Source organism: Pinus tabuliformis, chromosome 6 (assembly GCF_031772625.1).
Source record: "Pinus tabuliformis cultivar Carrire ecotype Pingquan chromosome 6, CPIR1, whole genome shotgun sequence".
NCBI lineage: Eukaryota > Viridiplantae > Streptophyta > Pinopsida > Pinales > Pinaceae > Pinus > Pinus tabuliformis.
In genome coordinates, this window is record NC_142292.1 from 329636786 (window position 1) to 329662170 (window position 25385).

At 40.3% G+C, this 25385-nt stretch overlaps 1 protein-coding gene across 2 annotated transcripts in view; it reads left to right on the top strand.

Moving 5' to 3' along the window:
• Nucleotides 1–25385, top strand: part of LOC149258646 (uncharacterized) — a 147240-nt gene that overhangs the window by 58630 nt on the left and 63225 nt on the right. For both annotated transcript variants that reach the window (XM_089415635.1, XM_089415638.1), the window contains exons 10-11: nt 2615–3059; nt 3162–3217. In XM_089415635.1, the coding sequence (XP_089271761.1) occupies nt 2615–3059; nt 3162–3217 (501 nt within the window). The remainder of the gene's footprint in view (nt 1–2614; nt 3060–3161; nt 3218–25385) is intronic.

Genomic DNA, 25385 nt, shown 5'->3' on the forward strand with positions numbered 1-25385 from the left:
AAGTAATTCGTCCTCATTAAGGGGATAAGCAACGATAGGAATGGTGACTACCCAAAAGAAAGAGGGATGCAGGCAATATAAGAATCTATCCACACAATGGATTCCATGGTTGCCATCTTCATTCCTCAACAAGCATGTTTTTCGTAGAATTGCCCCCCCCCACCCCTCAATTTGTGGGCATCACTGTTGCTCCTAAATAGACGTGATCTCTGGTACGAGATCCTCTTCTTTTGAGATGTCAAATTGTGGGTTGACGTCGTAGCACAAGTGCCATTCCTCCATTTACAATTTTACACCCATATTTTCAAATTGGGTGCAAATCTCCTGGCTCGAAGAGATCTGTTTCTGAATTTGATCATAGGTGAGACGAGATGCAAGGATTCTAATTGGTTTCGACACGAAGCTATTGGAAATTGGACAAAAAAACTCTTAAGGTTTTTTTTCACCACTTGCATATTCATCAATATCTGGGTTTTGGCTTTGGCTTTGGCTTGATTTTCTCTTTCGAGTATCTTGGGACATTCTTATGAAACCTGTATTTATGTAAGAGGAGGGATGTCACCAGTCAAAGTGATTTTAGAAAATTACTTTATTTTTGATCTCTTCCATAAATGGTTGTTTGTTGAGGAGTGTGTTGTAGAATTCTCTGGGGTAAGGTGTGGAATAGTCAAGACCTTGTATTTATAATGAGGGAAGGGTGACGAGACAACTACTTGTATCGAATGGCACAGTCGAAAAATTTGATTTCATTCACATTATTGAAGACTCTAACCTGCAGGATCACATAGGATAAAGAGTGCATTTTCTTGGCGACGGAGGTGTTGAATCAACCAAATGTCCAAGTCTATTTGTAATAAGTTTGGGCATGCCCTTGGGAATAAGGGTCCATAGATAACTGTCAAGAGTTGGGATAATTCAATCGCTTAGAAGATGGTTATTCATAAACTTAAAACCTAAGTCACTTGACACGGGGATTTGGGATTCGACGGATACGGGGATTCGAGTGTCGGATACAGACACGTTGACCCCCCGGAATAGGACACGTTTGGATACGTTATATATATATATATATATATATATATATATATAATTAGATATTTCTTACACAAATTCTCATTCATGATACAAATTCATTGATTCAAACATAGATCTTCATCTAGATGTAAGTTTTACAGAGTAACATTATGCATACAAAATTACAAATACAATTGTGACATAAATGATAAATGATAAATTATAAATTTATAATACATATTCAATTCATAAATGATCGAATAGGAGAAGGACAAAGTAGTAAGATAAAAGTATTGTAGTTTTCTCATTAAGTCATCAAAATCAAAATGTGTTACTATTTACATAGGTAGTGCAATGCCAATGGCAAATAGAAATAGCAAATACAAAACAACTACAACTACAAGTCTACAAGTATACAAGCCTCAAGGCAGTAGGTAGCTCATGACTCATGAGTCATCAATCCTCATAGTCATCATCAAAATCAGCATCACTGTCCTCATCATCATGGTCACCACTGCTCTCCTCTGCTGCATCGTCCTCCTCTGTATCCAAAGCCATCTATGCATCTGCTGGTGTGGAGGATGAACCCTCTATAGTATCACCATCATCAAATCTGACAGGCTCTAGCACTTACCTATTGCTTGAATCTCCTTGAAAATGCTCCCAAACCCTTTGCTCCTTGCTCCCAAACACCCATAGCAAACCCAGAGCAAACTAAACAAGTGAATGTGCAAATAGAAGTGCCCTGATCAGGACACGTTCCGGATTCAAAGTGTAACAATGAAAATGAGTTAAGGTCCATTGCAGTGTATTCACACAAGTAGAATAGGTAACTATACCAGCATCGACATCTCTGGTGGCAGTATTAATATCAATACCTAGAGAGCGGTTTAGAGGAAAGCCACGGTCATATAACAATGACGATGTAATACGAAGGTCATCCAATAATTATGAGGCATGAGCTAGTTAGTGCATATCTATATGTGGGTTTTGTGTAATTTGCGTTGATGAACTGATGCATTTCTAACAGATATGGAGTGTGTTGCCTCAGATGTATAAAGAGGTCCCCTGAAAATTTATTATATCATCACCATCAGCATATAATACCTGTGAACATTGTGTTGAGTACGTTCGCTGGCACTGTTTTGCTTTCATTTGCTCTAGTGGCTGATGAATGCCATCTGCACACATATTCTAACTCATTCTGTTCATGTCTTCCTAAATCACACAACTGGGGTAGAGAAAGTATGTTCAACACAGTAGGTCGGTTATGTAGTTCTAAAATTGTTTTTAAATTCTTCCTATGACCCGGAGCAGATGGACTTCAGAGATCACATCCTTCCTCAACATATAGTTTTGCCTGTTTCAGTAAATGCAAAAGTGATGTGTCTAACACACTCAAAAATACCAGTAGCTTACCCAGACTCATTTTATTTAGCTGTCTCTTTTCTCATGCTGTAGTTATAATTAAGTTGCAAAAGTAGATTGCTTGGTTCCTATATTGTTTTCGTGATAGATTTACACTTGAATCTGGTATCCTTTATCTTTGTTTAGTTGTTAATAACTTGTTCTTATGTAGTATGGAATTTTTGACTTTCAGGGTGAAGAAGTAACGTTCGACTACAATTATGTACGATTTTTAGGTGCAGCTGCCAAAAAATGTGAGTGTGGTTCTGCAGACTGTAGAGGGTTTATTGGTGGGGATCCTACAACTCCCAAAATTGTGGTTGAAAATGAGGCAGATATGGAAGACCTTGAGCCAATAGTTCTGACAGAAGAAAATGAGGATGTGGATATGGTTGTTGATTGTATCAAGCCATCTCAAACTGAGAAAATTCAGGATTTATCTGAAGCTAAGATTCAGATATCTGATAAAGTTCAGTCTGATTCAATGGTTAAGAAAGGGATTTCGAGTCCTAGTAATGATGATAAGAAATGCAATGCTAAAAAGCTGAAACGGTCCAAGGCAGTTTCAACAGTGGAGAAACACAGTAGTTTGAATGCAAAAAGACTTACAATTAATACAAGTGAACGTTTTGAAGGAGGTAATATTGTGTCTCTGTTAAAGTTTGTAGCCATACAACTTTTGCTCAGTTTTAATTTTAATAACCTGTATTGCTGATTATTCTATTTTTAATTCATCTCAGTAGAAGAGAAACTCAACGAAATGCTTGATGGGAGTGGTGGAATCGCTAAGCGAAGAGTAAGATTTTCCTAATTTCTACAAAATTTGTCAAATCTTATTTTTATATCTTCTGGCCTAACAATTCAAATTCTTCTGTTTGTTGGCTGTTATCTGATCTTTCTATTTATGCTTGATCATGTTTAGCCTCATTGAAACTTAAGATTAATTTTTACCATTTATCCCAGTAAATTGTGAGAACATTATTTCTTTGGTATACATATGGAAAAGTTTTAAATATGTGATTGCTTTTATCCTTACTTTGACATAACGTATATGGTCATAACCATTGATGAAAATATCGGCATTGACAAAATATCCCCGAGCGTCTGGATTTCAGAAACTTCAGTGAAAAATCGTCATCGACAAAAAAACACCTAGCGTCTGGTTTTCAGAAACATTGGCAAAAATTGGCAAATCACATCAAGCGTTAAAAAATTCACAGTAAATTCATATTTTCAAAATTTTAGAAGTATATATACCATCAACAACATGAAATAACCACATTGCCACATTAGTATGGAGAAAAGACTGTATAGAATGCGAAATGATACACAATCAACTGCCAGTACTGAATCTTGTTAGCTGTCTGTTTAAGACTAATAATATAAAATTACATCAAATATATTATAAATGCATCTAATCATTATGAGTCATCTACGATGGTTAATTTGGAGCAAGCTACTGATTCCCTCTAGCCCTTTTACAAGCAAAGCTAATGGCTTGTCCTGTTATAGATCAAGACCTGTGGCTGGAGACAAATGACCATTGGCGGGTGTCTCACTTTGTGTAGGAGGAGGCGTTGAGGCTGGCACACCAGATTCCTCACTTTCAGTCTTCTCCCCCCTATAATGGATGTGGGTCATCCTCTCCTGTCCTCTGCAAGGGTGAATATAGAAAAATGGCACGAAGTGGAATGCATATTTCAAACTAAATACTTTAACATTGAGGTTCTAGATTCTAAATGCCCTCTAAAGTACAAAAACATCCCACTACAATAAATAAGAGCTTATTATCAAAATCATCCCCTGTATTGGGATCCTTATGATCAGTAGCACCTTTTGCCTCTGCCTTTGGCCTCTGCCTTGATCCTCCAGGACAACAGTACTAGTGCTTGGCACTATGTGTGGATCCCAGTCTAGCCACCATATTGTTGCTCAAGTCAACACCCTCCAATTTTGATGAAATTGGCTGATCTAAGTGTTAAAATGAGGCAGAAAGCTTAAAATACCTAATCTGTTGTTTTGGCTTGAGTGAAGGGTATTTTTTTTACTAAGGTCATGATACATAAGTTCAATGGTCAACACCACCAACAACCAGGTACATAGAGGGCTTGGTACTCTTGATTAAATGACAATCTCATACCCTCATATGTGATAGAATCCAGTCTTGAAATACCTTGATCCAATCAATCCTGAAAATTGTTAGGCCTCCTAAATTCTGAATGGGGTATGTAATTTTACTTTCTTCATATAAAGATGAGGTTGGAACCACTCGAACGTCCTGGAGTTATTAATGGCAATGTTCAAAATTTAAGTAAAATGATAGAAAAAGAGTATTCCGCTGCATAAGTGCGAATTTTGTTCGTTACATTGGTATCAGAGCATTCCTCTGAGTAGGCAAACTTTGTTCGTTACATTGGTATCATAGGATTCGTCTGTGTATACGAATTTTGTTTGTTACATTGGTATCAGAACATTCCTTTGAATATACGAACTTTGTTTGTTACATTGGTATCAGCGCTATTCGATCCTTTGGCCGCTCAACTGCTACACAGAGCTGTGTTTTCCAATCTAGGTCTTTGACTGTCAAATTCATCAACATTGTTGCCGTTGAAGTGTTTCACTACAAGAATTTGGAGTTTCTCCATATCGCCATTTCGGCCTTTGGCCATTTAAAAAAAATTATACCCAAAAAAAAAAAAATTAAAAAATGTTATTAAAAGAAATTTATAAAAAAAAGTTAAATAAAAAAATAATAAATAAAACAAAAGTAGAAAAAAAGCAAATGAATATATTTGGAAAGAAATTATATATAAAAAAAATTATATACCACACACACATATATATATATATATATATATGTGAAAACAAAATTATAATAAATTAAAAGTAAAAAACAAAAAGAAAAAAAACCCTTGCTAACCTTACGTAGCTAGAAACAACACACATTTGCTGCAATGCTTCCATCGAGAGCTGCCATAGCCGCTGGAGCAGTAGCACACTGCGTTCATTAACTAGAAAGAGTCTTTAGTATATTTTGAAGGAGTGGGACAATCACACGAAGAATATATAAATTCCTTGGTGTTAAAATTGGCAACTAGGGCCAAACTCCATGTGGGTCATCTTATTAATGTAGTTGATATTTTTCTTGGATCCCTTTCATCGAGAGGTGTAGGATTGATCTAAAGATCATCCGATTTTGATAAGTATTCATGTAGATATGAATTTATTTGTGTTATGGGACAATTCGTCAAGGTCAGCCTGTGACCAAATAAACCCCACATGTGCTCAATGTTTTAGTATAAATAGAGGTGCCTTGAAAGTCATTTGGACACACTCACCTGGGATCTCTCCTCTCTACTTGTCTTTGGATTTTGGTGGGAGGAGAGATCCTAAGGGACAATGCTGCCCTAATGGAGAAAGGTTCTACGCTATCATAGGAGATGTCCTAGAAGGCTCTACGCTGTCATGAAGGGCAACCCTTATCTCAGCCACGAGGAAGTAGCCCTAACGCTGCCCTATGGAGAAGCCCTAACGCAATCATGGTGAAGAGACCTACGTCGTCTTTCCAATCCCTAATGCTGCCCTAAACGCTGTCATAAAAGACAACCCTTATCTCAATTACAAGAAGCCCTAACGCTGCCCTATCTAATGCAGCCATGGTAGAAGCCTAAGTACCCTACGTGGAGGAGAAAGAGTCCACCTACAACAACCCTAATCCCTAGCCACAACAAGAAAGGGAGGCTTTAAGACAGCGTGAAGGAGGCTGAGTTCATCAGTGGAGGCCGAGATAACTGCTGGAGCAGTAGTGACACATTGGTGGAGGCCGAGATAACTGCTGGAGCAGTAGTGACACATTGGTGGAGGCCGAGATAACTGCTGGAGCAGTAGTGACACATTGGTGGAGGCCGAGAGACTATCATGGATACCGCAGGCTGTCTTGAGTGCTGAAGGCATAGTTTTGTGGGGCTATAACCCTTGGGAAGGGCTACTGCAGCAAAGGATAAGCTTGCTGTAGCTAGCCGCAGTCCCTATCACACCTACAGGTCTACGTTAGGAGGGCGCAAGGCCTGCTGGGGTATGACAAGCCAACGTGGGATGTAGGAGTGCTGAAGAAGGGTGACCATAGCCTTGGTAGGGATGTTGCAACTGATGTATGAAGGCTGGTTGGACTGTCATTGATGCCCTAACTAGTCCATAACCACATTGTGAAGGCTGTCCTAAATGCAACAAACAACAACATGATATGATATGATGTGACAACATTGTGGTGAATGCTGTAGCATGATGATGGGTATAGTGATGAAGTGTATCACAGGAGAATGGTGAGGTGCAACAGTATGATATATTGCAGCAGCATGATGAAGTTCATAGTGCTGCAATAGTATAGCACATTGGGACAACAATATGGTACTTGGTGCAGCAAGTACACAAAGCAGCTATGGTGCAGCAAGCACATGGGTGACAGCATGGTGCAACAGTGGCACAAGGTACAACATTGTCAAACACTGGGACAACATTGCAGCATAAGGTGCAACAATATGATGTGTACAACATGGTCATAAGGTCCAGCATTGTGATCAAATGCAGCATGATGACGAGATGCAACACAATGACAGGTGAAGGAGTCACCTTGGAGAATCAGTTGAATCAGCATGTCTTCAACTGATCTCATGTATCATCTTCTTAGAGATGATCTATGCTCTTATCTAGATAAGTCAAAGTGTTGACTTCTGTTGTAAATGTACTATCTCTCTCTCTCTCTTTCTATGCTGAACTATTGAAGAACATATAAGAAGAATTGATCAAGGGTTTCCCCACATTGGAGTTTGTCCCTGGCTAACGCCACATCTTGTGTCCTCTTGTCTTGGCTTGTCTTTTGCGATTTATGTTTATGTTCTATCTGCAGTTTACTTCAATGCCAATGTGATTGCTAACCTGGAAAAGATATTGAGTTAACTGTAAAAATTGAAATAAATTGCTCTAAGCATAAAACATACCTAAACTTAACACTTGGTCAAAGTATTGTTGACAATATTATCGATGAACGTAAAATAGAGTCAAGCACTGAAAAAAAAGTAGTAAAAAGATGATTTATACAAAGAACAACAATTTCTTTTCAAAATGTCCTTTTTGTTCAGATGGATATTCTAATTGCCAAGATTCATTTAGAAATCAAAATGTGGTTTGCACAAAATGTTACAAAACTTTTACCTTAGTTGAATTTCTAAATGATGCACAAAAACAATCAATAGCAAGAGATATAGAACAATTAATGGCAATATTTGAGCGACAACATGCAGATTTTAATAAGGAAACGAAGAAAATGGAATCCAAATTGCAAGTTGAATGCCCATCATCACTCCTACAAAACGATGTAATCCAGTGTATCGAGAAATTGCAGCGGAAAGATCAAGAGAGACAAAATAGCCAAACTTTGACAAAACAAGAAAATGTTACAATAGGAAAATAAAGATGTTGCGGATATGCATTACAAGGAAGTAATGGAAAAGGATGAAGAAATTTCTCGCCTCAAGGACCGCAATGAAAAATTACTTGCACAAGTGAAGAAGACTAAGGTCACAAAGAAGGAACTCAAGAAGCACCTATACAAACAAGAAGAGAAACATTTACGTTTAAGAACCTTAATAAAAATTTATTAGACGAAATCAAAAGTTTAAAAGATGAAGAGGATGATATTAAGGCTAAGGTCAACAATTCAGAAAAAGAACTTTCATGTCTAAGGAATCATAATATAAATCTTCTTACGGAAATAGCTTAAAAGTGACAAGAAGTCACTAAAAGACAAGTTAGAACAACTTAAGAAGTATTGAAATCTCCAGTTGTAACAGTGCAAGATGAAGATAAGGGAGCGAATAGTCATCCAGTCAATATCACAATTCAAGAAGAGGATAAACTAGTGGAAGCGAAGATGTACTTAGAAGTCACAGTTCAAGCAATGGAAATTTCAAGTGAAGGTTTCACAATTAATCAAACAACTTTTGTACTTCAAAGAAATCAGTTTCCTTCAATAAACCACGAAATTACCACAAATAGATTGAGAGATCACATCACAAAAACTCCCTATCACCATCCAGGTTAAAAAAGCAGATATCTCAACCAGAAATAAGTGGCTTATGTCCCCAAGAATGCCTATGTCACCATAATTCAATCTTGTAATAACAATTCATCACAAGTTCCCAATAACTGCAAGATTCCACAAACGATAGATTTAGGATGGTCATATCCCTTCTTAGTGCGATATTTTTTTTTTTTATCTCTTAGAGGATCCTATCACCTTGTATCAATGAAGATGCCAACTCCAAGAATTCGAAGAGTTCTAAAAGCTGCAAAAAGATTAAGAAAAAGAAATGGATGATATGCCTTGTCGACGATAAGCTTTGAGGACAAAGCTTTTTGAAGAAGGCAATGATATGAATAAAATATAAATATATAAATACTACTAAGGAATAGTTAATTAAATAGTAATTAGCTAATCAAGAGGCATGTCCCTAAAGACATGACCATTCATGAAAGGGTAGTTGCCTAGGTATATAAAGAAGACCCTCACGCTCAATTTTAATCATCATCTCACTTGTAAGTTGTATTCAAATATTCTTATATAATATATTATTTGTCCCACTATGGACATTCTTATATACCAGACATTTGAGTATTCCACTACATAAGCACCAACTTTGTTCGTTACATTGGTATCAGAGCATTCCTCTGAGTAAACAAACTTTGTTCGTTACATTAGTATCATAGCATTTCTTTGTGTATATGAACTTTGTTCGTTACATTGGTATCAGAGCATTCCTTTGAGTATACGAGCTTTATTTGTTACAAAATGCCAACTTTTACTTTAAGGATTTAATACTGGCAGCTATGGCTTCCAACAACAAGTAAAGTAAAAAATGAGCTAAAATAATTTGGGCTTACATTGGCTTTAATTCCATGTTGTCGATAATTTTTTCTGTGACTTTTTTTGTTCTTGACATTGCATTTAATCCATAGTTTTAAAAAACATAATCGATGGCCTGACTAGTCCACCTAATAAATCGGGTTTCAAATCGGAACTAGTCAATCTGTGATTGGTCAGATCTCTATGAATGGTCTTAAAAAAATACATGAAATAATTAGTTATTAAGAAAAAAACTATTTTTAAGATTTCAAACCATGATTCCAAACCAATAGAGACAATATGCAAGGTTTTCTCATCTATATACCATGTAAAGGTGAATATATCAAAATGGCATCAAGTGCAATACATGTCAACAAAAAAATACATAATCAATGAGGCTCTAAATGGCCTCTAGAGTCCAAAAACAATGCTCTAAGCTATGGGGCCACAAACCTACTACAAGTCTACATATCAGTGATCAACAACATGATCACTCGTCATCATTATCAAACTCATCACCACTACTAGACAAGAGATCATCAACATGAGCTACATAAATAATATGGCTCAGAGTTTGAGGACTCCAAAAATTCCTCTACAACTTTAGTAGTAGTAGTAAAAATAGACATCAAAACTACAAATCATTGATCAACATGGGCACTCATGAAACTCATCATTGATTTAGCACTACTAGAAATGGGATCATCAACAAGAGATACATAAACATCATCTAGCTCAAAGTCTTCAGACTTGGATTACTCATGTTAAAATTGGCAACTAGGGCCACACTCCATATGGGTCTCTTTATTTATGGCGGCTGATTTTTCTTGGATTCCTCTCTCCAAGACGTGTAGGATTGATCTAAAGATCATCCGATTCTGACATGTATATATGGAGATATGAATTTATTTATATTGTTGACAATTTGTCAAGGTCAGCCAACAAGCAAAATAGGCATTTTTAGCCCCCAACTTAACCTCAACGTTGCATATAAAAGGAGGAGACCTCATGGCATTATTTCACCATATCATCCTCTCACATCTATCTCTCCTCTTGATTTGGGTATGCAAATTTGGGCATCTCTCTCACATGTGTCAAGGAGGAAGACTTTCTGTTTAGTGCAGCGTTGACCAAGCTTGACCGAGGTGCAGAAGTGCTGTTTTGACAGCGTTGACTAGCGTTGACCTCTTCTTGTTTGCGGATTGGGTTTGGCTGCCTCTCCTTGGCAGTTCGCAGTTCTGGACAGCCACTTTGACCCTACATTGACCCTGCGTTGACCAACGTTGATTGTTCTAGGGTTGGCTGCAAGCTTGACTGTTGTTGACCAATGTTTGACTCGGATTTTCAGACTGTTTTGGGTTGATACATCTTGCTGTTGGAGGTCGAGTTGACTAAGCTTTGACTGAGCTTGATTGGAGGTCAAGTCTGACCTGTTTGACTAGTGTTGACTTTGCTGGTTAGGGTTTGTTGTTGTTGTCCTAAAATATCAGATTTGTACATTTGTACTATCTCTTTCTCTGCTGAACTATTGAAGATTATAAGAAAAATTGATCAAGGGTTTCCCCACATTGGTGTTTGTCCTTGGCTGGTGCCACATCTTGTGTCCTCTTGTCTTGGCTTGTCTTCTACTGTTTATGTTTGACCCTACTTTGACCCTGCGTTGACCAATGCTAATTGTACTAGGGCTGGCCACAAGCTTGAATGTCGTTGACCAATGTTTGACTGGGATTTTCATATTGTTTTGGGCTAATACATCTTGTTGTTGGAGGCCGAGTTGACTAAGCTTTGACTGAGCTTGATTGGAGGTCAAAAGTGACCTATTTGACCAACATTGACTTTGCTGGTTAGGGTTTGCTGTTTCTATCCTAAAATATTAGATTTGTTTATTTGTACTATCTCTTTCTCTGCTGAACTCTTGAAGATTATAAGAAAAATTGATAAAGGGTTTCCCCACATTGGGGTTTGTCCTTGGCTGGTGCCACATCTTGTGTCCTCTTGTCTTGGCTTGTCTTCTACTGTTTATGTTTATGTTCTATCTGCGTTTTACTATGACGCTGATTTGATTGCTAAACCGGAAATTGATATTGGGCTAATAAGAAATTGAAGTAAATTGCTCTTAAGCATAGAACATACCAAAAATTAACTCGGTATCAGAGCTGAGTGAAGACAAAGCCCAAGCAAGAGTGAAGGAGCAATCACCAAAGACAGTTGGATAAGGACAAAAGGCTCAATGGGTTCCTCATCCCACTTCCTGGCTGAAGACAAGCTCTGTGAAAAATCTGACTATCACAGATGGAAGATGTCTCTTGATTTGACATTGGAAGAATAAGAAGTGTTGGACTATGTGAAGGGTAAAATCCCTGAGCCTCCATCAAATGCACCCGCTGCTACAAAGAACAAGTACACCAAGGCTGAAGTCAAAGCGAAGAAGATTATTGGAGATTCCATTAACAAGCGTTTGGTGGCCTACATCTCCGATTTGAACAACTCCAAGGAGATCTATGACAAATTGGTAAGCATGTTCAAGGTTAGTGATGCAAATCAAATTTTGTTCCTCAAAAATAAGTTAAAGGAGTATTATCTTATATTGGCCCTCTCCACTACCTCTCCTTCGGACACTTTGGGGAATTGGCTTATTGATAGTGGTGCTTCAAGGCACTTCATCGGATACAAGGAAGCTCTCTCTAATTTGATAGAGAAGGAGACAAACTTAGAGATTATTGTTGGAGACAATGCCACCTATCCCGTAAAGGGCATGGGGAATGTTACCCTTCAATTGAATCAAGATAACACGATTCATTTACAAGAAGTTCTATATGTACCTAATCTCAAGAAGAACTTGGTTTCAATTTCGGCAATGGAAGACAAAGGTTACAAGGTGACATTCATCGATGGAAAGGTACGTGTTTGGAAAAGTTATTTTAAAGATGCTTTAACTTGTGGGTTGTGGGTTGACACTTTGTATCAAGTTAGAGGAAGTCCATCGGGGGCTATGTCTTGCGAGACATCTCTACAATCTGAACTATGGCATCGAAGGTTTGCCCATCTTCATTATAAGGATCTTCCCGATGTGAGACAGATGGTGACAGGTATGCTCGAGTTCAAAGTAGAGCATGAAGGTATATGTCCGGGATGTTGCAAGGGAAAACTTACAAGGGGACCATTCCCCTATAGTAATAGCAAGACCACCGATATATTGCAGTTGATCCACTTTGACATATCTGGTATAATGCCTGTAAAATCTTTGGGAGGATATTTATATTATCTCACTTTTACGGATGATTATTCTCGCAAGAGTTGGATCTACTTCTTGAAAAAGAAGGATGAAGCGTTCACCTGGTTCTGTCACTTCAAAGCCATGATCGAAAATCAATTCGAGAAGAGAATGAAGATATTGAGGATTGATAATGGGACCGAGTATGAATCCAATGAATTCCATGACTATTGCAGAGAAGCTGACATTAAGTGGGAGACCACAATACCATACACTCCTGAGCAGAATAGTGTGGCTAAAAGGAAGAATTGTACTATTATGATCGCTGTTCGTGCCATGCTTCATGATCAAAGGCTTCTGAAGTTTCTATGGGCCGAAGCTGCGAATACTGCCGTGTATGTTCAAAATCGATGCTCTCATCAAGCATTGGACTCTAAGGCTCCCGAAGAAATGTTCATTGGTAAGAAGCCTGATGTCTCTCATTTTAGAATTTTTGGAAGTCCCATATAGTTTCATGTGTCGAAAGAGAAAAGAAGCAAATTGGGTGCATCTGGAAAGAAAGGAATCTTTGTGGTCTATAGCAAAAATTCTAAGGGCTGTAGAATTTATGGGGCTGGTCAAAGGGAAGTTGAGATAAGTCACGATGTCACCTTTGACGAAGATATGGCTCTTAGCAAGGTTGACAACCTTTCTATACCGAGGAAGGATAAAGACGCTGACATCGGAAAGCAGGATGAAAATGAAGATGAAACGATGCTGGATGTTGATGAACCTATGGATCTTATTGATCCTCCTCCTCAAGAGCCCTCCTCCTCCAAGAAGAGGCCCTCATGGCTTAGGGAGACTCTCAAAGATGCCAAGAGACATATTGCACAAAGGGGGACTTTTTGTGAAAGCAAAAAGCCGACCAAGTATCAGGGATACTTGACCATTATGATCACTATCATTCAAAATGAGCCTACATCATTCGAAGAAACCGTGAAGCATCAAGTATGGAAGGATGCTATGAATGAAGAATACGAGTCCAATATGAAGAATGATGTCTGGGATGTGGTCCCTAGACCCGAGGACAAATCGGTTGTCACCTCTAAATGGCTTTACAAAATCAAGCATGGAGTTGATGGGAGTGCAAAGAAGTACAAGGCTCGCTTTGTTGCTCGAGGCTTCCCTCAAAAGGATGGTGTAGATTACGATAAGATATTTGCACATGTTGCCCCGATACATCACCATCCGCTCGATCATAGCCCTTGCTGCTTCGCAAGGATGGAAACTACATCAAATGGATGTCAAGATCGCTTTCTTGCATGGTTCAATTAAAGAGGAAGTCTATGTGGAACAACCCGAGGGTTTTGAGATTCATGATCGGGAATCTCATGTATGCAGGTTGAAGAAAGTTCTCTATGGGTTGAAGCAAGCACCCCGAGCTTGGTATGAGAGGATTGATAGCTATCTAATGAAGCTGGGATTCACTAGGAGTGAAGCCGATTCGAACCTTTACTTTAAGGTTGAAGATGATAGACCTCTCATACTAGTGCAAACCCTCTCATTCACAAATGTAAGAGGGAGTTGGCTTCCGAATTTGAGATGAAGGACCTAGGACTGATGCACTACTTCCTAGGGTTGGAGGTCTGGAAAAAGCCAGGAGAAATTTTCCTATCCCAAGGAAAATAAGTTGTGAAGAAATTGGAAAGATTTGGCATGGTGGACTGCAAGCCGTGACTACCCCGATGGAGATTAACTTTAAGAAGTTATGCGGTAGTGCCGCTGGACCTGAATTGGGAAATGTTTCTGAGTATCGTTAACTCATAGGAGCACTGATGTTCTTGGTGAACTCTGGTACGGATATATGTTTTGCAGTTAACACGTTGAGCCAATATATGGTTGAGCCTCATCACACACAATTGGATTTGTGCCAAGAATCTTTTGAGATATCTTCTGGGCACAGTCACTCATGGACTGAGATACACTACCGGAGATGTGAGGCTGCATGGTTATTTTGATGCTGATTGGGCAGGCAGTGTGGTGGATCGCAAGAGCACTTCTGGGTGTTGTTTCTCTTTGGGTTCTGCTTCGATATCCTGGATGAGCAGGAAGCAGAAGTCGGTTGCTTTGAGCACTGCTGAGGCTGAATACATAGCTGTGAGTATGGCCTCCTGTGAAGCTGTCTGGTTGAGGAAGCTCTTCAGTGAGCTGTTTGGACATGTGCTGGATACCACTATGATCCTTTGCGACAACCAGAGTGGGATCCGATTATCAGAGAATCCCGTATTTCATGATCGCTCCAAGCACATCGATATCAGGTACCACTTTATCCGGGATATGGTACAATGAGGAGCAATAAGGCTCCATCACATTGGGACTGATGAGCAGGTTGTCGACATTCTGACAAAGCCCCTGGGAAAGGTCAAATTCTTGACTTTCCGAGAACGACTAGGAGTCGTGGAGAGACCCTCTTATGAGGGTCCTGTATGATATGGACATTGAGCTCTGGGAGCTCCGGGGGGCTTGGGGTACTTCTTGGAGCGATGAGCAACCATAGGGTGAGTGGTTTAGCCTTCCCCTAGTGGTTTGCTGTGTACAGGGTGAGTGGTTCAGCCTTCCCCTGTGATACCCCGTGGCGACATGTAGGCAGGATGAGTGGTTCATCCTTCTCTTGCTGAGACATCCTACCCATGCAGTCTGGGACTCATGGGAAGTACCTCTCATCTGGCCAATGATTAGGGAAATGAGGATAGGGACCATAGTACTACCGATGGACGCATCGTCTACTACCGTACTCCTTATGCTAGGATGATATTGATTTGGGATGAATTGGAACTGACTTCGGGTCAGTAAGAGTGGTATGACACTCTCTTTATTGGAACTGACTTTGGGTCCGTAAGAGTGGTATGACACACTCTCTTATCTGGGACTGGCTTTAGGTAAGTAGAGAATGGTCTGATACATTCCCGTTCACTTCTTATTCTTCATAGTTCAGCACAACAGAGCAGTGCATTGATGGCAAAGATAGTATCGACTTACAAATGGATTAGCAGATGGAGTTCTCCCTAGTTGAGGGGGAGTGTTAAAATTGGCAACTAGGGCCAAACTCCATATGGGTCACCTTATTTATGGCAGCTGATTTTTTCTTGGATTCCTCTCTCTGAGAGGTGTAGGATTGATCTAAATATCATCCGATTCCGACATGTATATATGGAGATATGAATTTATTTATATTATTGACAATTTGTCAATGTCGGCCAGCAAGCAAAACAAGCATTTTTACCCCCCAACTTAACCTAAACGTTGCATATAAAAGGAGGAGATCTCATGGCATTATTTCACCATATCATCCTCTCACATCTATCTCTCCTCTCTTGATTTGGGTACACAGATCTGGGCATCTCTCTCACATGTGCAAAGGAGGAATACTTTTTGTTTAGGGCAGCATTGACCAAGCTTGACAGAGGTGCAAAAGTGCTGTTTTGACAGTGTTGACCAGTGTTGACATCCACTTTGACCCTGCGTTGACCAACGTCGACTGTCCTAGGGTTGGCCGTAGGCTTGATTGCTGTTGACCAATGTTTCACTGGGATTTTCGGATTGTTTTGGGCTGATACATCTTACTGTTGGAGGCCGAGTTGATTGAGCTTTATTGGAGGTCAAATTTGACCTCCAATAAAATATCAGATTTGTATATTTGACGTTGACTTTGCTGGTTAGGGTTTGTTGTTGCTGTCATAAAATATCAGATTTGTATATTTGTACTATCTCTCTCTCTCTCTGTTGAACTATTGAAGATTATAAGAAGAATTGATCAAGGGTTTCCCCACATTGGGGTTTGTCCCTGGTTGGTGCCACATCTTGTGTCCTCTTGTCTTGGCTTGTCTTCTATTGTTTATGTTTATGTTCTATCTACATTTTAATATCATGCTGATGTGATTGCTAAACTGGAAATCGATATTGGGCTAATAAGAAATTGAAGTAAATTGCTCTTGAGCATAGAACATACCAAAAATTAACAACTCAACCTTATAACATGATAGAAATTGAAAAGGTTTAACATGCCTAACCGATGATTTTGGTGTGAGTGAAGGGTTCATCTCCTCGACCTTATAATGTGGTAGAAAAATATTAGTATGCCTATCCAATTGTTTTCCTTTGACTGCCACCAACATCAAGGTTCTTGAAGGGCTTCATGGTAATGTTAAAAATTTAAGTAAAAGGATGAAAATGAAAATTAAAAGAAATGTCACTTTTTAATTTACGAATTTAACGTTACCATTAATTGCCAACATTGCTAGGGTTGAGATGTGTCAGGAAAATGAGAGGGCAGGCATGCTTTTCTTGGAGGGACTTTTTTTGGAGGAAAACAACCCCAAATTACCCCCAAAACAACTTCAAAACTCACAAAACTTCATTTTGTGGGGTTTATAGCTGCGTTGGCAATAAACCTGCTAGTTTATGATGGAACCGACCAATTTGACAATAATTCGGCCGATTCCATCATAAACTAGCTAATTTGGTCCGGTTTTTGTGAAATTTGGGCAAAATGGGCCCTTCTACCAGGTTTTTTGGCCGGTTTGACTCGGTCACCCAGTGAATCGGCCGATTTGACCAGTTTTGCATTCAAGGCGACCGATTTTTAAAACTATGATTTAATCACAACTGTGGCATTTTTTGGTGATTAGTTCATTTATGCTCATGAGTCATGACTACATTTGATGTTTTTAGCTGCACATCCAGATTGAGATAAGAGAGTCTTTGGGTCTTTCTTGGGGAATACAATGAAACACAATCCAATAGGGCAACACACCATGTTGGAATATCCATTTGTGACATCAACAAGGTTGTGTAGAATAGTGTAGGGGAACTTACTTTTTCTAGGTGCAACGAGTGATGGTTATCCAAGATTATCATCTATCTGATGGCAACAACACATTCTTTTAAAGTGTACAGTGCATAGAACTTGAAGCAAAGCCTCATAGGGGACATATATGATATCCATTGATATTGTAGAATAATGGAACAATGGTAACTTGATAGTTCTAAATTCTAATAGATTTATATACTATCGTAGAAATATCATGTTAACAACCACACCTTTCAATTATACCTTTTTTTTCCTTAAGACCCTAATTGAAGGTCACTTTTCTATCTAGATTCTTGATGTCTTGATGATGCTCAATGAAAGCTTCCTCTTTGATGCTTAATGCATGGTGTACTTGAAAATGTCTAAGAAATCCTTCAACGAACTCCTCAATAGATGGGATGCCCCTAGGTTCATGATTGTGTAGCCATGAGTTATGATCACCAAGAGATGCCATGAACAATAACATAAGGACATATCTTGGTGGACAACCTTCTCCCTTGAAGCATGTGCATTAAATCTTTCTACGTGGTTAGCTGCGAAGAGTGGATCACCATCAAACACGGGCATCCCACGTAGCATCCTTCCCGCGACAAGATTAGGATGTCCAGGGATGCTAGCAATGTCCAAAGCAGGAAATTTACGAAAAATGACAACCTATTTGAGGTATACATGAAACATATGTAGGAGTCACTAGGGTGAAATTAAAGATGCCTAGAAAATGCGTGCTTCACCCTACAAGCATCGACCTTAAAGTTTAATGAAGAACTAGGGCTTCGTTCTTCCAATGGAGTCGCTAATAATGATATGTCAATATGTCGTATGGGGAACAAAACACACGTTTCAGTCCTCGACAATGACGCCATAAATGTTACCTCTCAAACCGACAGGGGACCAAATAGGGGTTCCTAAGAGGGCAACTGCTAGGTTATGGGCAATGGTGGAGGCTTAGCCCACTGTCACCATAGCTAAGTCTTCCTGCTCTTTACTGACTTTCACCGATGGGAGGAGTCTCGGTAGTGTAGGGATCACTTGTAAAGTATATCTGAATGGATAGGTGGGAAGTGAGCCTGGAAACCCTTTCCCAAGGATGGAGTGAAGAATGGAACTTGCTTGCTCTTTAAGAAAGGGACTTGGTCCTCCGGGGGTAAGGGGTGAGGATTGGAGGGTTGACAGAGAAGGAATAAGCTTATAGACAAGTTTCTCAATCCCTATAATCCTTGGGAAGCTTGGATTCCCAAATGGTCCTTGACAAATAGTCTTTATTGAGAAGTGGGACCACATGGGGTCAAGTGGACCCAGTCTAGGTTCGGGGATGGAATGTAGCAACCAATGATGTTCCTATCCTGGACAAGGTGAAAGGAAAGAACCAAACAAGAATATTTACTTCAAAAGGTTGAATTGATCTTGTTGAGGTCTAACCTCGGGGATGCCTAGGCAAAATTTGATCCTAGAGCTAGGGCTTGGGATCCCTGAGATTCCACTATTAGAATTGCCTCAAATTTGGAGAGGGAGGGGACCCACCAGTGTAGTAGTTTGTAGGAGATCGAAGTTTTTCCATTGGTCAATTCCTGGGAAATTGATGCCCTAGGTGACCTAATGGGGCTCGACCCAGGGAAAAAGGGGAAAGGGGTAAAAAGAGGGTTGAAATGATCACCCTTTTTGAGGGATCAATGCAGTCAAGGAGGATGATGGCGAAGAACTTGGTTTCTTGATCAAGGAGGCCCGGAAAGTTAACTTCATCCAATGTTGAGAGAAAGAAAAGAAAAGTGACCTTCAAGCATTTATACTTCAAAGCAAATGATGCAAACTTATTGAGACAAATAATCTCTAGGACATTTCGTTCATATAACATTGGCCCATACATTAAATTAGCTAAAACGTGCTTAATTCCACATTTCAATTATGCAACAACTAGCCCTAATTTTAGCAGTATGTAGCAACAAGAATAGCAATGTCAAAATTTACTTACAATGTTATAGAATATATCCAAACAACATTTCGTTTGCAAGACAAAGCTCCAAGACAAGAAAAATAGCCCAAATCCCTACGTCAAAATGAATCCATCTCCAAAAACTATCCACCAAGAAAAAAATGCGAAGTTCTCTAAAGATAGAGAGATCCCAAGTCCAGTGATGATCCAAATGAATGTATCTAACATCAATATATAGCCTCCTAAGGAGTTTGAATTAGCCTATGGGCCTACATTAGCCCCTAATGATAAAATGATGTGCAAATAAAACCCCTATTGGTGACAAGCCCAACAAACTAGCTCACAAGTTTAAAAATAAGCGTCACAAGGGGCCAAATAATAATATGTACATGTCGTAAGGCCCTCCAAAGGCTCAATAATATCCTGAAGTGCCATATTGAGGAATAAATCCCTAGGAATATGAAGTACAAGGGGGTGGCCCCTTGTTCTCCAAGTAGCTGGCTCTGTCTCCACTACATCTGCCACAAAGCCACCCAACCTCTCTGGTGGTCTGCTCTCTCACTGACCACTTTGGTCTCCCCACTACCTCTTGAGCCTCCTTCAAAGACTTTCAAAGCTATCTTGGCTTCATGTTCATTGCAGTAGTCTCCTGTGGTTGTATGGGAAAATCCTTAACTAGTGCCTTTCCTCCTCGCGAGGAAGGCTCTGAAGTAACCAATGGAGATCTTGAACTCTGAGATACTGTGCCTGATGAACCTGCACTAGGTGATCTTGTACCAGGCGAAGTTGCACTCTGTGAACCTGTCACCCCTGAAGAAGGTAAACCTCTTGATCCTGATGTACCACCTAATGCACTTGAAACCTGTAGTGTGGCCCCTTACTGAGGAGCCTGCTGCTCTACATGATCAAACTCTCGAGACCTCAAATACCTCTCTGTTAGTTTTGGGTATGTTCTATGCTTAGAGCAATTTATTTCAATTTTCACAGTTAGCTCAATATCTTTTCCAGATTAGCAATCACATCAGCATTAAAGTAAACTGCAGATAGAACATAAACATAAATTGCAGAAGACAAGCCAAGACAAGAGGACACAAGATGTGGCGCTAGCCAGGGACAAACCCCAATGTGGGGAAACCCTTGATCAATTCTTCTTATATGTTCTTCAATAGTTCAACAGAGAGAGAGAGAGATAGTACATATACATCAGAAGTCAACACTTTGACTTGACAAGATAAGAACATAGATCTTCTCTAAGAAGATGTCTCATGAGGTAACTGATATGGACTCATGTGATTCCATCACCCTATCACAGTGCTGCACCATGTTGCACCATCATACCATGTCTCATCACAGAGCTGCACCATGCTGCATCACTGCTGCGCTGTACCTCATCATGTTGTACCCATCTTGCTGCTCTTCATCCTCATGCTGCACACATCTTGCTGCTACACCATATCATCATGCTGCACCTCCTTGTGCTGCATCTTCAAACTGTACCTTACTGTGCCTATCATGTTGCATTGCCTTGTGCTGCACCTTGATACACTTGTGCTGCACACCCTGATACATTGCCCATAACAACTGTTGCTACGGTGCTATGGCACATAGCAACAAACATATCCCACATAGTGTCCAATCATTATTAATGCAACAACATTTAGTCTATAGAAATGTCAACTCTTGAACATGTTGTAACGCTGCAATTCAGGGACTGATTAGGGTACTGACCACAGTCCCTAACAGTGCATCTAAGTTGGCCCATAATTGCTCTTAATGACTGTGGTTGTCCTCCAATGAGTTGCTGCCCTCCATGCGGCATCATAACAGTCCTCCTTGATATAGTAGGCCTCCCAAATCGTCCCACTACTGAATTGCTGTAACCTTCTCTTTTCTTGTGGCTAGGGCAGTCATGAGACTACATACATGAGACTACATATAAGAAACCATTCAGATCCCTTCTCACAGCAGTCTAAGGGCACATGAAACCCTCCACAAATGCGGCCTAGAATAGTGTTAAGGTGACTGTGTTTAGGCCTGCGTTCAGCTATGTATAGACTGCGTCTAGGGCACGTTTAACCCTTCCTTAGATATGCAGCTAAGGCTCCTTTAAGGCTTCCTCATGTTTGCGGATTAGGGCTGCCTTGTTGTGTGTAGAAGTTCCCCTAAACAGTGGGTAGGTCTCCCTTATTTGTTGCGGATTGGGTCCTCCACTTTGCTGCGTATAGGGCTCCTTAGAGTTGCGGATTAGGGCCTCCTTTACACAGCTCTTTGGACTCCTTTGCTGCGTATTAGGGCCTCCTCTAGGCAACTGTCAGGGCTCCTTTTGGCTGCGTATTAGGGCCTCCTTTAGACAACTGTTAGGGCTCCTTTTGGCTGCGTATTAGGGCTTCTCCCTCTTGACCTCTCTAGCCACTAAACCCAAACGTGTGGAGAGAGAGATCTTAGGAGAAGTGAGTGTGTAAATGACTTGAAGACTTCCTCCTTTTATAGTAAAACGTGGAGCACAAGAGGGGGCAGATTAGTTGCTGGCCGACCTTGACGAATTATCCCATAACACAAATAAAATCATATCTCCATGAATACTTATCAGAATCGGATGATCTTTAGATCAATCCTACACCTCTCGATGAGAGGAGTCCAAGAAAAATATCAGCTGTCATTAATAAGATGACCTACATGGAGTTTGGCCCTAGTTGCCAATTTTAACACTCCCTCTCAACTAAGGAGAGATCCATCTCTGCTGATTCAAATGTCCGATTGTACTATCTCTTCCATCAGTGCCCTGCACTGCTCTACTCTGCTCTGCTGAGCCATGAAGAAGAAGAACTGATCGAGAATGTCTCATACCATTCTCTACTGACTCAAAGTCAGGTTCATTGATCCTAGATCAATATCACAAGAGAGTGTCTCAGACCACTCATACTGATCCCAGATCAATGAAGGTCATCCTATCATAGGGAGTACGGTAGATACAACGATGCATCCATCGATAGTACTACTATGGTCCCTAACCCCATTTCCCTGCTCATTGATCAGATGAGAGGTACTTCCCATGAGTCCCAGACTGTATTAGGATACCTTGACAAAAGAACTAATCATCTTGTCTCACCGGAGAACTAATCATCCTGTCCCAAAGTCGCCATGGGAGAACTAATCATCCTGACCCACAGGAGAACTAATCATCCTGTTTCACAGTTTCCATGGGAGAACTAATCATCCAGACCTACAGGAGAACTAATCATCCTGTTCCATAGTTGCCACGGGAGAACTAATCATCCCGGCCCACAGGATAACTAATCATCTTGTTCCATAGTCGCCATGAGGTATCATAGGGAAAGGTTGGCCCTTTTACCCTGTACATAGCGCACCACCAGGGGAGGGTGAGTTTCCCTGCAGTCGTATGTTGCTCCAATAAGTACCCCAAGCCCCCTAGAGCTCCCAGAGCTCAATGCATGCAACATGTAGTTCCCTTATACGAAGGTCTCTCAACAACTCCAAGTCGTTCGGGAAAATCACAGATTTGACCTTTCCTCGGGGCTTTGACAAAGACTCTGCGACTTGTACATTAGTCTTAATGCGATGGAGCCTCCTCGCTCATTGACTTACCATATTCCAGATAAGGTAGTATCTGATGTCTATCTGCTGGAGCAATCATCAAATATGAGATTCCTCAATAATCGAATCCCCCCCTGGTTGTCACAAAGAATCACAGTGGTATTCATCATGTGTACAAACAACTCATTGATGAGCTTCCACAACCAGGCAACTTCACATGAGATCATACTCGTAGCTATGTATTCGGTCTCGACGGTGCTTATAGCAACTGACTTCTGCTTCCTGCTCATCCATGATACCAAAGTAGAATCCAGAGAAAACCAACACCAAGAATTGCAAAAGTGATCCTCCACATTGCCTGCCCAGTCAGCATTCGAATAATCATGCAGTGTCATATTTCCGGCAGTGTATCTCAATCCATGAGAGATTATGCCCTGAAGATATCTTAGAAGATTCTTGGCACCAATCTAGTGAGGCTCAACCAAATATGAGCTCACCATGCTAACTGCAAAGCATATATACAGACGGAAGTTCACCAAGAACATCAATGCAGATGAGTTTATGAAACTCAGAGGCATTTCCCAAATCTGGTCCGGCATCACCACCATATAACTTCTGAAAGTTAAGATCCTCGAGGTAGTCATGGGCTTGCAGTTTACCATTCCATATCTGGAATCCAACTCCCTCTTACTTCTGCAAGTGAGAGGGTCTGCACCTGTCAGAAATAGGTCGTTTCTCAGAAGGTGCTGGTATGAGAGGTCTATCATCCACAACCTTCAAACAATGGTTTGGATCGACTTCACTTTTAGTGAATCTCAGCTTCATCAGACAGCTATCAATCCTCTCATATTAGGCCTGGGGTGTTTTACTTCAAGCCATAGAGGCCTTTCTTCCACCTGTATACATGAGATTCCCAATCATGAATCTCAATCCCCACGGGTTGTTCCAAACCTATGGACTTGCTACATGAGGGGAATGGTCCCCTTGTAAGATTTTCCTTCGGTACATCTCAAACATGTACCTTCATGCTCTTCTTGAATTCAGGTATCCGAGTCACCATCTGAGTCACATTGGTTAGGGCCTCATAAAGTAGATTTCAGGTGTTATAGATGAGATATGTCATGATCCCTAATGGACCATCCTGCAACTTGACACAAATTGCGAACCCTGAACCCACGAATAAAAACATTTTTGAAAATTTCATTTTCAAAAATGTACCTTTCCATCGATGAATGCCACCCTGAAACCTTTGACTTCCATTGCTGAAATGGACACCAGGTTCTTTTTGCTATCAGGGACATAAAAGAGATTCTGTAAATGAATTGAGTTACCCTCATTCAATTGAGGGGTAACACCCTTTCCGGGATAGGTGGCATCAGCTCCAAGTATAATCCCACGAATGTTTCCATCTCTACCAAATTAGAGAGAGAGCACCCTTCTATCTGATGGAGTGCCTTGAAGCACTACAATCAATAAGCGAGATTCCCAAAGAATCTGAAGGAGAGAGCCAATACAAGATAACACTTCTTTATCTTATCAGAAACAACATTTGATTCTTCATACCTAGGGTTCCTTGCTTTCTCTGAAGAGTCGACCGTATCCTTGATGACCGGCATTACCTATCATTCCTTCGATCATTGAAGATGTCCCTGTAATGATTGTTATCATCATCAAGTGATGTGCCCCTGCCAGTCAGACACTCCTTCGCATGATGGCCAAACTTATTTCAACCAAGGCATCTGCCTTTCCTTCCACCCTTAGATCTGATTTTCCCATAGAAGTGATCTTTAGGTAGGCCATCAAAAACTTCCGCTGCGCCATTCTGATAATATTCTTTGCTTTGACTTCACCCTTGGTGAATTAGAAGAGGGATGAGGAATCCATTGATCCTTTTGTCCTTGCGCAACTGTCTTCGATGATTGTTCTTTCACTCTTGCTTGGGCTTTGTCTTCACCTCAGTTTTGGTACCATGTTAGTTTTAGGTATGTTCTATGCTTAGAGCAATTTTTTTCAATTTTCACAGTTAGGTCAATATCTTTTCCAGATTAGCAATCACATCAGCATTAAAGTAAACTGCAGATAGAACATAAACATAAATCGCAGAAGACAAGCCAAGACAAGAGGACACAAGATGTGGCGCTAGCCAGGGACAAACCCCAATGTGGGGAAACCCTTGATCAATTCTTATTATATGTTCTTCAATAGTTTAGCAGAGAGAGAGAGAGAGATAGTACATATCCATCAGAAGTCAACACTTTGACTTGACAAGATAAGAGCGTAGATCTTCTCTAAGAAGATGTCTCATGAGGTAACTGATATGGACTCATGTGATTCCATCACCCTATCACAGTGCTGCACCATCATACCATGTCTCATCACAGAGCTGCACCATGTTGCATCACTGTTGAGTTGTACCTCATCATGCTATACCCATCTTGCTGCTCTTCATATTCGTGCTGCACACATCATGCTGCTGCACCATATCATCATGCTGCACCTCCTTGTGCTGCAT